Source organism: Nelumbo nucifera, chromosome 4 (assembly GCF_055504915.1).
Source record: "Nelumbo nucifera cultivar China Antique chromosome 4, China Antique-T2T, whole genome shotgun sequence".
Taxonomy (NCBI): Eukaryota; Viridiplantae; Streptophyta; class Magnoliopsida; order Proteales; family Nelumbonaceae; genus Nelumbo; species Nelumbo nucifera.
In genome coordinates this window covers 47,130,081-47,144,281 of record NC_142652.1, presented here as the reverse complement: position 1 = coordinate 47,144,281, position 14,201 = coordinate 47,130,081, and the positions used below count along the sequence as shown (strand labels likewise).

The 14,201-nt window shown below is 38.0% G+C and overlaps 1 protein-coding gene across 2 annotated transcripts in view; it reads left to right on the top strand.

Moving 5' to 3' along the window:
- Positions 1 to 14,201, top strand: part of LOC104589409 (Noc2p family) — a 63,735-nt gene that overhangs the window by 41,135 nt on the left and 8,399 nt on the right. For both annotated transcript variants that reach the window (XM_088903627.1, XM_088903628.1), the window contains 5 exons: positions 3,993 to 4,295; positions 6,138 to 6,464; positions 12,012 to 12,218; positions 12,497 to 12,586; positions 12,670 to 12,767. In XM_088903627.1, coding sequence (XP_088759753.1) covers positions 3,993 to 4,295; positions 6,138 to 6,464; positions 12,012 to 12,218; positions 12,497 to 12,586; positions 12,670 to 12,767 — 1,025 coding nt within the window. The remainder of the gene's footprint in view (positions 1 to 3,992; positions 4,296 to 6,137; positions 6,465 to 12,011; positions 12,219 to 12,496; positions 12,587 to 12,669; positions 12,768 to 14,201) is intronic.

Here is a 14,201-nt window from a genome sequence, read left to right as displayed (position 1 = left end):
ACCTGATTGGCAGGTGACGCTGTGACTCTCCTTGACTTGCCATGTGTGCTGGACCCAGGCTGGTGAGTTGACTCAGTTTCTTCCTCCCCAGGCTTGTTCTTCTTCCTCTCGACCTTGACTGAACAGCGGAAACCAGACTTCTCTGTCAAGAATGGGAACTACACGAGGTATTGCAAACACTCCTTTCCCTTTCACCCTAATCCTGGCAAACCGAAGCTCCTGGAAATCTCTCATTCGATTGTCAATGACTTCCAGTCCTCCATAGAGACTTCCTATTAGGTTAAGCATCTCCACTGTCCACAGATGAAAGGGGAGGCCATGTGTCACTATCCAGCCATTAAAACTCAGATTTGCAAAGTTTTCATTCACTTTCAGTCACCACCAATCAATCAACACCTACTTCCCATACACAAAAACTGATCCCAACCTTGTCCACTTGCTGACTGTCTCCTCTGACGGGACAATGCCCACCACCTTGTTTGTTTCAAAAGGTTTCAGAGTTAACAGCGTCGGGGAATGCAGGTTCGCTGAGAGGCCAAATTTCATGTCTCTCCAACTTACGTCCTCTAGCTTGGTGCACATGAAGGCCGACTTCCAATTTCCAAATGGACCAAGTCTGTGGACCATGGATATGAAAGCTCTTCCTCCGACCATCGCCACTCTGCTTCTTCCTTTCTCTAAAACTGGAAATTCCTCCGCCGATGGGGGAACAACTTCTGGTCTTTCCTTTCTGGCTAGAAACGAACTCAGAGCCTTTGACATCGTTTCCCACCCTAAAGTGTTAGCTTCTTGAGGAATACAAAGTATACCCTATGGTTTCTAAAACTACTTGTATATACCTTGTTTAATGGCCCCATTTGACACAAATAGGTCATCAGTCACTGAAATGTTTAGGGCTGTTATCACGTGCCTCATACATTTGGTAATCCCGGTTTCGCCCCTCTACACTTGCTTGAACTGTGAAACCCAAACCCCAACGGACTCTGTGGGTTACGACGAATCGAAAAATGGCTTCCAAGCAAGGTATGTTAGAGTTCCCAGTGAGATCCCAGATCTGTGGAAGTGTCTCAATTCATCAAAAAAGTAGCAGGCTTGATCCTCCACCTTTTGGAGACCGCTGGATATTGGGTGGTTAAAATTAAACTCAGAAAGAAGGGAATATAAGAGAACATCTAATAAAAAACAGGGGAAGATAAATAAATACTACCTGAATCAATTAAAGAGGTAAGTTGTTGACAGTGGAAAGAGGACGAAAATAAGAGAACATCTCTAAACTTTTCAATCAGTTGCTGACAGTGGGAAGAGGATGGAAATACAGAGAGGTCTGACTATTTAGCTTCTGCTCTATCACCACTCTGCTTCTTCCTTTCTCTAAAACTGGAAATTCCTCCATTGATGGGGGACAACTTCTGGTCTTTCCTTTCTGGCTAGAAACGAACTCAGAGCCTTTGACATCGTTTCCCTCCCTAAAGTGTTAGCTTCTTGAGGAATACAAAGTATACCCTATGGTTTCTAAAACTACTTTTATACCTTGTTTAATGGCCCCATTTGATACAAATAGGTCATCAGTCGCTGAAATGTTTGAGGTTGTTATCACGTGCATCATACATTTATGGTAATCCCGGTTTCGCCCCTCTACGCTTGCTTGAACTGTGAAACCCAAAGCCCAATGGTGAAGGAAAAATTTAGAAAACTTGGAAAAACTTTCATTTCTTTCATTAGTCTACTCTCTCATTTTGTTGTTATTCTGGCCATCTGAATGAGGGTGAAGTTATCTTTTTATAGCTTAGCTTAGATCTTGTAACAGAGAATTTTCCTGATCTGTTGTCTTCTTGTTATCTTTTTATACGCTTGCTTTCACCCTCATTCAGATGGTCAAAATCACAATAGGTGAAGGAAAAATGTAGAAAACTTGAAAAAACTTTCATTTCTTTCATTAGTCTACTCTCTCGTTTTGTTGTGATTCTGACCGTCTGAATGAGGGTGAAGTTATCTTTTTGTAGCTTAGCTTAGATCTTGTAACAGAGAATTTTCCTGATCTGTTGTCTTCTTGTTGTAGAAGAACATTTTGTTTGAGGTAAGTCATTAAGCAATTATGCCAGGTCAAAACATGAAGTTGTCAGGCTAGGTTGTCATGTGGTTACACTTGATGTTGACAATTTATTATTTTTTCTTTATTTAGTACTTGTGTCTATTTTTGCATCAATAGGTATCTTTTGTACCCTATTTTGACATTGCATTTGGTTTGCAATTTCTACTTCATAAATTATGAATCATAATTCAAACCTAACCCCATGCTTTGCAAGTGGAACCTCATTCACAGTTAACGAAATTATCCCAATTCACAACTCACATCACATGTTCACTCCTATTTTTTCACATTATACTACTATAACCATAATTCACATATCTACTTTCTGAGGCTTTGACAGCATATCCTGTTTCTTTCTTTTCACGAAACCCAATTTCTCCATGAACTATATCATATCCTACACTTCTTTCCTCCATATGCCCATTTAGATCTCCTATAAAAAATCTCTTTTTATTTAGTATTTCTTGGATTAATTCTTGGCAAAATTGATGGTGCATGAACTGCACCGTGAAAATGCTTGAACCAGTGATAAGCAACATGCTACAGTTGAATATTTAATGTGCTAAAGCCATTAATGGTAAGTATTCCTTGTGAAATGTGAACCAAAGAATAATAAGTAGACTGTGTGATGTCTTTAATGTGATTGGTTGAAATTTTGATATAACGTGCAGCAAATATTTGAAATGCACCTGTAATCGGACTTTTAATTCTTCCAAGTTTTCCAAAATGTTTTTGTTTTTTTTTTTTTTTTTTTGATGTTCTTCTAGACCCATTTGAGGTTCATAAGTAGCAATTATGTTAATTTTTTCCTTACCTAAAAAGGGTATTACTCAATGCTGGTTTTGGCTATATGTGGTCTTGGGATGGGTGCATAAGTGCCGATTATGTTAATTTTTTCCTTACCTAAAGGGTTCCTTTATTTGGGCTTGGGAAGGACAGTCTAAGACAAGCTCACATTGATAGAAGTAAAATTTTATGACACTTTTAAGAACACCATTGCCATATTGGATAAAGTAGGCCGTCAATAAACTTGCTCAGAAATAACAGAAATATGTGCCTTATAGAGCACTTATCAATAGCTCTATTTTGTGCCAAGATTAGGGATAACCATAGAAAATGACTGTTCCAATGAGGATTGTCTTGGTACAAGTAGAAGGATCTAAAAGAGCAAAGAGAATATTGTCTGAAGTGGTAAAAATTATCCATGGATGTATAATTTGACAGAAAACATAGCTCTTGATGGAGCACAACAAGATTCATGTAGCTAAACCCCAAATAGGTAGGATTGTATCTTGATTGAGTTGAATTTTTTTAAGTGTGTAATGTATTGGGATGTTGACGAAGATTACAGGCACTTATTTCTAAACTCTTCAATGGAAAAAAAAATTGGGGTTTACTCTTATGTTAAATGTGAATTTGCGAGTTGAGACATTCATAGTTGCCTCATTATGTACTTAAATGGTAGCCTTCCATTAAGTTTGAAGGAAGAACTTAAATCTCATGCAACTTAAGCCATTTAGTGTTTTTAGGGCATATAGAAGGAAAGAAACAGAAGTTTATTTAAATGCATTCTGAGGTTTCTTCTACATATATGCAGAAATGTATATAGCTTTTATTTTTTTTTTTCATTTACTTAGTTAAATTGATGCCTTAATCAACATCCTGAGTTATCATCTAAATCACTTCATAATAGGTTGGTTATATCTGTGATATGCCTCTGTATTGGAGGTTCTTGTATAATATGGACATTTTGGAATCATCCAATATCCTTAGATTGTGTGCAAATCAGATTCCAAAGCCTGCTCCGACTCCATGTCCATATTGTGCATGAATATTACACTATACACCAGTCCCTTGATTGGTAGAAATTGTCTCTTTTAACGCTACAAATTGGATGCAGGTCGCAGTTCAGCTGTGGGCAACTGGGGGAGGGACTGTATCATCATCTGCCTTTTTTGTCATGCATGATTTGGCTTGTTTGTGCAGTTCAGATTTTCTAGACCCCTGTTTGGTAAAGGCATATAAAGCCTTTATTGCACACTGCAAGTTTGTGGAACCTGCTAATATGAAACATATGCAGTTTCTTGGAGACTCCTTTGTTGATCTGTGTTCTGTAGACATACTGAAATCTTATAGCAAGGCACTGTTGTTTATCCAAGAACTAGCCAAGATATTGCAGCATGGTCTAACAACAAAGAAGAAGGTAAGCACCAGTTGATACACAGTGACATTCCAAATTAATATTTTTGGTGGTATAGCTTATATTGTTCATCTCCCAAGGTTGAACTCATCATTTATTGGGCCTTCACTTAGTATCTATGTAATTTTCAGAATGAATGAGCATAACCATCTCCTTTCCACCCCTTGCTTCGACAACATTCACTACAATTCCTCACTTCTTGGAAGTTTTTAGTGGTATAGCTTATAATGTTCACCATCCAAGCAGCCACGGGGGAGGAACATTCAACTAAAAATTCTCCCCGTTCAAACCAAAATCATAGGTAGTTATCTGATGAGCAGGCTTATTGCGTCCCTATTGATATGAACAAAAGAACCCACATCCAAATCTGTATATCACAACTTAGTATTGTCCAATAAAATAAAACATCCCCAAGGGATATCAAAGTCCAGATTGCAAAAGGCCTGTATATCTATCATGGAGTCAGAGTTCACTCTTAGGGCTCACCAACCTTTCCTTTACCAAAACTGAGAATCAAATGCAATTCAGCTTCAATGTCACCATGTTTAACCAAAAAGGATCTGCACCTGCAACAAAAAAATTGTTATAAGATAAACAAACCAAACCAATTGAAGCATGACTCGAGTTTTTCATCACACAGGAAATGAAAAAGACCAGGTGATTTAGAACTAGAGATATCAATCAGATCTTCTTATCTGATTTGCTTTGAGTTGTTGCAGATCCAATTGATCTATTGACCATTCAGAATACAGACTTTTCACAGTTTTTAAAATTGAGAGAATTTCTAGAATACAATATGTAGTACCTTGCCACAGTGACCCATTCCAGGAACTCTACACAATTACTAGAATGCAAGAGGAAGGTGATTCAAAATGGACCAAGGATCTGAGAAAGACTCAAGAGGATGATGAAATCAAATGCCCTGGTTAGACCCAATGAATTGTCTAAGAAGACTCCACATGAAAAGCCTATAACGAGGGTGTATTTTAAGCTTCCAAACATGCCTCAGATTTTTAACTATCTCCTGGTAAAAGCTTTTGCTCCTTACTTGCTATTAATGCAGTAGGATTTTAAGTTACAGTTACTTTCCCTATAAGGTCTCCAAACCCATTGCCCTTGAGTATTATTCCTCAATATATGGGCATTGAGAATGTTCCTGGTAATATCTTAACTAAAGAAAGATTTGTTTTCTCTGGTACCAATTAGAATCTTGATTGATCTGGTCTCCAACAGTGAGATTTAAAAAATCTCTCTATGAGGACTAAGAGAAGCATAGGGCCCATTAGGACCCTGTATCCAGGGAATAGACCATTTACTGAATTTTGACTCCTTTGCAACTAGAAGAAAAGTTCTTCACTGATGCACATCCAAGCTTTGAAAGTCGATCTCCAAGTAGTACATAGATTTCTGCTTAACTGCCTAGGAAATTCTAATCTATTTGAGTGATATTTGGCAGAAAGAAGCTTTATCCAGAGGGCTTCTTGAGAGGTCAAAAATCTAAAGCAAAGTTTACAAGAAAATGTATTCAGGGTATTTTGTGTTACCTTTTGTAGTTGATAGTAACAGAACACATGAGCACATGATGTTTGACTGATTATAGTATGTAGTGATTGACACTTGGCACAATCAAATATTATATAATTTTGGGTTTGAGTCCAGGAATTGTGTTAAGGAATGTAGGTCTAATTATGACATGTATTACCACAATGTGGTTATATTTATCTAATGTTTTACAAATCTGTAAATGTTTCTGGCTTTGATTAGGTACTCATGATATTACTTGTTCTATGACAAACTGAAGGTGTCTTTCCTTATGTTCTAATTCAATTATTTCTTTGGTTTCAGGAAGTACTCAAGAAGATATGCAGTTGGCAGTATATAAACTGCATCAATCTCTGGGTTAAGTTTCTATCAAAAAATATTAAGGATCATGATCTTCAGCCATTGCTATACTTGATCATTCAAATTATAAGTGGAGTAGCTTATCTTTTTCCTGGGCCTCGATATCTGCTTTTGAGGTTTAAATGCATTCAAATGCTCAATGAACTCTCTATTTCTAGTGGGGTTTTCATTCCTATCACCTCATTGGCACTTGGTGCTCTAGAATATTGTGGGAGTGGCAGGGCAGGTGCAAGGCCTGAAAAGGCCTTTGATTTTTCATTTGTCCTAAAGGTATGGAAGTAACAAATAAAGTATCAAGTTCCCTCATCCTAGTTTTGCAGTTATATCCCTGTTTCTGTCGGTATCTAATCTGCTGTTATGTTCTTTTTAAGTAACTTATGTACTGATTAGAGGAATACTAAGGATGCTAACACTGTAGTGGTCTTCTGTGTGATGTTTTTCTCATGATGATATGGCTCTGAGGTGGAACGTGGAAGTTCTACCTCAGCAGCTGGATATTTACTAATAAAGGTTCGTTCTAAGCAGTTAGCATAATGACATGTCTGCATTAGAGACAGGTTTTTGGCAATTAGATCCAACAAAAAACATCCTGAATCTGTTTTTTCCCCTTCTTCATCCCCTTCCCCCCTCTTTCCTTCCTGGAAAAGATGATCTAAAAGTATTTTCAGGAGTTGTTCAATTTCTTTCAATATTCTGAGGCTCTCATAATTTATTTGAAAATCTCATGTAACTTTGGATATAACCACAAGAATCCAAGGTTCAGAAATAGAGCATCTATAAATCAAATCTTGCAAGAAGAAAGGTTGCCCTTAAGTAGGCATCCACATCAGCACTATACTTAGAAAACATAAACAAGAGCTAAAGGCCCATAAAGAAAAGGCCCAATAAGAAAACATAACAAGAAAGAACTAATAGGAAAGACATTAATGGGCTAGGGCCCATTAATGGGTATAGATATCCATCATGCCCAACTTGCTTATATAGTGAACCAAGTTTCCTTTAGGATCACCTTTTGTCAAAACATTAGCTGAGCATAGATATCCATCATGCCCAGCTTGCTTATATAGTGAACCAACTTTCCTTTAGGATGACCTTTTGTCAAAACATTAGCCAACTGTTCTTCAGAAGCAACAAATGGTAGACAAACATTTCCTAAGGCAACTTTCTCTCTCGTATAAAATGCCTGTCAACTTCAATGTGCTTAGTTCTGTCATGTTGAACAGGATTATGTGCAATGTTGATAGCAGCCTGGTTGTCACAATATAACATCATTGGCTTCTCATAATCTATACCCAATTCTTCTAAAAGTGATCTTAACCACAAAAGTTCTGAAACTCCATGTGCCATTGCCCAGTACTCCGCTTCAGCTGAGGATCTTGTCACTACATACTGCTTCTTACTCCTCCATGATACAAAGTTCCCTGCTACCATAGTACAGTAACCTGAAGTGGACCTCCTATCATCAATACACCCGACCCAGTCAGCATTAGTGTATGCTTCCAGCTTCATGTGTCCATGCTTAGCAAACAAGATACCTCTCCTTGTAGTCCCTTTTAGATAGCACAGAACCCTCTTAGTAGCTGTTAAATGTGTATCTCTAGGAGAATGCATAAACTGGCTAATTACAATAGCTGCATAGGAAATATCTGGCCGAGTCATGCAAAGGTACAATAACTTCCCAACTAGTCTCTGGAACACTCCCTTATCAAACAATAGTTCACCTTCAGTAGCTGACAACTTATGATTTGGGTCTATAGGAGTAGAAGCAGGTCGAGCACCCAGTTTGCTAGTCTCTGCAAGGAGATCAAGAACATACTTCCATGGGGAAATGAAGATACCATCCTTAGATCTGACAACTTCAATTCCCAAGAAATATCTGAGTTTTCCTAAGTCTTTAATTTCAAACTTAATGTTAAGAAAACCTTTGAGATGAACAACTTTCTGAGTATCATTACCAGTAACCACAATATCATCAACACAGACAATCAGAAGGGTCACTAAGGAATCTCTCATCTTAACAAACAAAGTATGATCCGACTGAGTCTGTGTGTACCCAAAAGCAACAAAAGCAGCCCGAGATCTGTCAAACCAAGCTCTAGGAGATTGTTAAGGCCATAAAGAGACTTCTTCAGTTTACAAACCTTTCCTTGCATCTCATTCCCATACACTCTTGGAGGTAAAGACATATAGGCCTCTTCATGTAGGTCCCCATTCAAAAAATCATTCTTTACATCAAACTGATGAAGAGGCCAATCAAAAGTAGTAGCTAAAGATAGCAAAACTCGAACTGAAGTCATCTTGGCTACTAGGGAAGACCATACATCTGAGTATATCCTTTAGCAACCAAACGAGCCTTATATCTCTCAACAGTACCATCAGAATGATACTTAATATTGAACACCCACTTACAACCAACTGGTTCCTTTCCCTCAGGCAAATCCACAATTTCCCAAGTATTGTTCTTATGCAAAGCATCTAGTTCAGTCATCATAGCATCCCTCCATTTTGGTTTGGACAAGGCATCTGGGACAGATCTGGGAGTCACATTTGTCGAAATAGAGGCAAGGAAGGGGAAAGAAGGCTGTAGGACAGGTGTTTGGAAATGCAATGAGTTGTATATTTCCGTTTGCCTTTGCGAAGGGCAATAGGGAGATCAAGGTCAGGGAAGGTTTCCGAAGTGGTAGAAGAGGACTGACCTATTACCTCAGTAGTGATGGGAGGAGCAAGAGGCACATCTGAAGGCGTGGAAACAACTTGCATGCCTCTGAGTCTTTGTCTTTGGTACCACCTTTGGACAATAGGATGGGAAGAAAAAGTAGGGGGATGAGGAGGAGGGGGGAGCAGGAATGGATGACTCGACTGAAGGAGACTCTGTAAAAGATTCAATGGGAATTGCAAGAGGAACAGATGGTGACAATGCAAACAACTTCTCTGAATGCTCTCCCTTAAGAGAAGTACCAAAGAAAGGAACAGACTCTACAAATGTGACATCTCTAGAAACAAAGCGAGTGCCACGAATCGGATCAAAACAACAGTACCCCTTTTGTGTGGAGGCATATCCCAAAAAGACACACTTGTGTGCTTTAAACTTAAACTTATGTCTTTGATGACTGTGAACATGAACATAGCAAGTGCACTCAAACACCATGAGAGGAAGAGAGAAGAGATCTTCATTTGGGAAAAGCTAGCTAAAGGGAGTTTTAAACCCTAGAACCCGAGAAGGCGTTCGATTTATCAAGTCTGTAGCTGTAAGGACAGCATCACCCCAAAACTTAATAGGAACATGGGAAGCAAAAAGGAGGCTCCTCGCAACCTCAACCACATGTTTGTTCTTCCTTTTCGCCATTCCATTTTGTTGAGGAGTGTAGGAATAGGAACTTTGATGAATAACTCCAAAGGTATCAAAGTAGGAGGAAAGGCTCTTCTCAAAATATTCCTTTGCATTATCAAATCGGAATATTTTGATTCGAATGTTAAATTGTAAGTATAAGTTCATGAATTTTTGTACAATATATGGTACTTCATCCCGGGATTTCATAAGGTAAATCCAGGTGTAACGAGATAAATCATCAATGAAAAGAATGAAATATTTATAACCCCCCATAGCAGATAAATGATATGGCCCCCACACATCAAAGTGCACAATATGGAAAGGAGAAACATATTTTTTATTACTCACTGAAAATGATTGTCTACAATGTTTTGCAAGTTCACATGACTCACAATGAAGACTCGATAGGGATATTCCCTTAAACATTTCTGGAAACAAATGACTCAAAGCTGAAAAAGACAAATGACCAAATTAGAAATGACATATCATGACTCTATTAACTGACTCTGATAAAACAGACTCCAAAGCTACACCACTAGGTAATCCAAGACTTTGATTAGAGACATCCAGCATGTATATCCCATTCGCCTCATGGCCACTCCCAATCGTCCTCTAAGACTTCAGTTCTTGAAAAACACAATAAGTAGGAAAGAAGGTTATGCTGCAGTTCATTGATTTTGTTAAACTACTAACAGATAAAATGTTAGTGTTAACTTTGGGAACATGAATTGTAGAGGATAATACAAGTGAGTCAGAGGCTTTAATATTCCCCTTGCTAGAGATGGGAGCAAGAGACCCATCTGTAAGAGAAATCTTCTCTCTACCCGAGAGAAGCTGGTATGAACAAAAAAGGTTGGGTATGCTAGTCATATGGTCTGATGCACCAGAATCTATGATTTAAGGAATTTTACGATTACCTGAGGCTGTAGCATGATTTGCAGAAGCACAAATATCTGAATGGGAAAAAGCGGATGTAGAGGGGGTGCCTAAGGAGGAAGATGCAACAATAGACTCCAAGTGGTTTATCAACTTCCCATATCTCTCAAATTCTGCCTTCACTGCTGCCAGCTGATCCACAACAGATTTTTCTTCACATTTAGATACTGTAGCAACATTTGCATTCTTGGGCTTTCCAGACTGACCACCCTACTTAAAGTTGTTCTGAAACCTCTCAGAAAGAAGATTTGGATGAAACTTCCAACAAGAATTCTTTGTATGTTTCGGCTTCTTGCAATATTCACATATCACCTCCTTTTTTTCATTTAGCCCCTTTGGTTTTATTTCGGCATGTGCAAAATGTTCTGGAGGAGGTGGGGTCTGTAGCTATACCTGTCACCTGCTCTCTTCATTGCTCACCATAGAGTATGCTTGAGCAAGTGTCACTTCATCCTTGGCCAGGATATTCTGCCTTGTAATATCAAATTCAGGATTGAGTCCTGTAAGGAACTCAAACACTCAGTTTCTTTCCACAAATTTCCTGAAAGTTTCTACATCTTTGGTGCTTTCCCATACAAATGCTTCCATAACCACCCAATAACTGTGTAGTTATCCTTATGAATAATTATTAAGGAGATATGATTATGGAAATGGAACCTAGGGAACTACCTTAAGATATATGTTTTTTACTGAAAAAAAATCCATTGCCTTGGTGACTAGGCAACAATGTCCCCTTTGTCGCCTTGGCACCTTGAAAACTATGGAATTCTCTTTCCTCTCTTTATCTCCCTCTTTTTTAGTAAAAGTTTTCTTATTTATTTATTACCAAAAAAGGATTCAAGTATTGGCTACTCTCACCAAGACATTAATTAACTAGAAGATTTATTATTAATTCCATTTTCTAAAAACCAGTTTTACCCTTGAAAAGACTCAAATACCTATTTACCATTTTACCCTTTCTGGACAATCCAAATTACCAGCCTTATAACTAAAACCATCAACAGGGGACATGGGTTGAAATAGTAAGAAATTATTAGAGGACCAATTGTTGATTCAAATCATCTACTTAGATCATTATGTCTTGGGGTCCATATCTATAGAGTGATTTGAGGCTACTTAGGCTTACCAGGGTAACTTCAAAATATATATTTATCAAAAAAAAACTTTAAAATATATTTGTTCTTTATCTATTCCATTGCCTCAAACTGTGAAGTTTTTTTTCATGATTCTTTTTTTATTTTCCTAATTTTGTAATCTTCCCTTCTTGTGCTCTTCTCATTTTTCAGTATTGTGCGTTTTGATTGGCCAATATACTAAGATCTAATAAAAAAATGTTTCAACAATTGAGTTAGGACATCTCTAGGAAGAGTATTAGCCTTTAAAAGTGGACAGATGTCCTAACTCTTATTTAGTGTTTCAGTGTTCCTCTGGAATGATGCGATACGCCTGATACGGGGTTTATCACATTGATACTTTGAACCTTGCTCCATGCACTGTCTTAGATTGTTACATTCATGAAGTGACTGACACTGAATTAATTTTCATGACAGGTGCCAAAACAATGGTTAAAATCACAGTGCTTTCAAGGAGAGTGTGTTCTTTCTGCAATCAAGCTGCTATCAATGCATCTTTCTCAGTGGAGCTGCCATATATCCTTCCCTGAACTAGCAACTATTACCCTCATTTTTTTGAAAAAGTTCCATGAGAAAGCAACTTCTGAAGTCATACGGCATCGAGTGAAGCATCTGATAGATCAGGTCAGTGGGTGAAGGAGCTTGTTGGTTACCTTGTTGCTTATGTTGTCTGCTTAGATATTGTTAACACGACATTCCAATCTCTCAGAGAAATTGGCATTGCTGGAACTCTTTTTGCTGACAAAACTATCTCCTATTAATTCCAGGGAGGCCTTCCCATGATTGAAAGGGATTTGTTGGTGAAATCGGGAAATTTTAGTTGATAGGATTACCATATTGCTAATGTTACTTCTTGTTAGTATAATGTTACAGTATAAGATGTATGTATCCTGGAAATGCAGGTTCAACGGAATGTTGAGTATGTGCAGAAGAAACGAGATGAAGTCGCATTTTCACCAAAAGATGAGGAATCTGTGGAATCATTTCTAGAGGTTGGATCCTTATCTCTCTGCTAAGCTTTAAGGTGGGATTTTCCAGTTAATTTGTTTCAGTTTCATGTTTCAATGAATTGCAGTTTGAAAAGTGCAGCAGAAATGATCCCTTTACTCAATATTACACAAGAACTCAACAAAAGTCTATTTCTCAAAATATCTCCATGAAGGAAAAGACAAGGTATGACAACTCAACTCGACCCAACAAAGCCTTAACCCTATTATAAGTGGTCCACTGCAGGATATGAGAAATATAAGAAAAAAGAAAATAAGATCAGCGAGCGGATATGTCCTATTTTTCTCTTGTGTTTTCTGTCATGCAATCACTTGATGGAATTATCTATCAAGGAATCTAGTGTACCTATAATGTGGGCACAAGGTGATGCAGGATGGGAGGAGAGTGTGCTACTGGTTAAAAATGGTGGACTAAGGATTAGATCTGAAAAGTAGGAGGTGAATGGTTTCAGATCTTTAAAGGATTGAATAGCAGGTTGGAGAGGGTGTTTATTTTCTCTAAATAAGGAAAATTAGAGATGAAGTTTAGGACCTGTGATTACAAAGCTTCTTGTCTTGAGAATGGTTGGCCAGACCTTGTTAGAAAAGGATTTTGATAAAATAGAAGCCTTAAGACGCCCAACACAGCAAATGGACTTGTTAAAGGTGATCCAAATTTAAATCTGAATATGATCCAAATTCCATCTTTTTAAAAGTGGATTGAATATGGATCCATTCATATCCCAATCATATATGATCTCATATCTGTTTGTAAAATTAGTTCTAACATGGTTTTTAACAAAATACTCACAAGTTCAAGTATGATATAAGTTATTTTTATTTTATTCTGTTCATGATGTACAAGACGATATTTTATAATATTCAATATCTATTACGGCCTAACATTAGGGTCCATTAGTGGGCCCACTTATTGAATATGTTTTCAATTGGAAGAATAAGGTAGTGGGTGTTTTCTGTTAGATGTTGGGCTTTGTATGTAGTAGAGAGCCACATGGGCCCATTTGTGAAAGCTGTTATTAGTTTGTTCCTTATTTATGGGTCCGTAGTGAGAGAGTGTCATGATAGGTCACGTAAGGTAATGGGTTATGGGTAGTTGTAGGAGTCTGTATATATGTACTTCCATTGTTCTTTGAGAGGATATCAATTGAAGAATTTTACTTAGAACCGTTTGGTTTTTATCGGAGGTCTCTTGTCTCCCTTGAAGTAGACAAAATCTACGTAGCGTAGATTTTATCAGAGCCAAGATTATGATTTCCGGTTTTGAGCACCGGCTTGCACAATTGCAAGGAAAGATCCGATTGTTGGCCATAACCAACAGTGAATGATGGAGCAGATGAATTACATATTCGAAAGCTTGTCAGTAAGATTGGACCAGTTGGAGTCTTTGCACTCAAAGGAGAAGGGCGAAGTGACACACTGTTGCTGCAGTAGTGAATAGGTTGTTTCTGCCATGGCAACTAAAGGACATGCGACTACAGTGATTACCAGCAATTAGTGGAGCTCAAGACCAGATCGTTCACCTCCCTTCGATCCCTTCTATTCTGAAGAAAAAGCCCATGGGAGCAGTAAGCTCTGTGAGTTGGAGAATACTGCTTGGGTC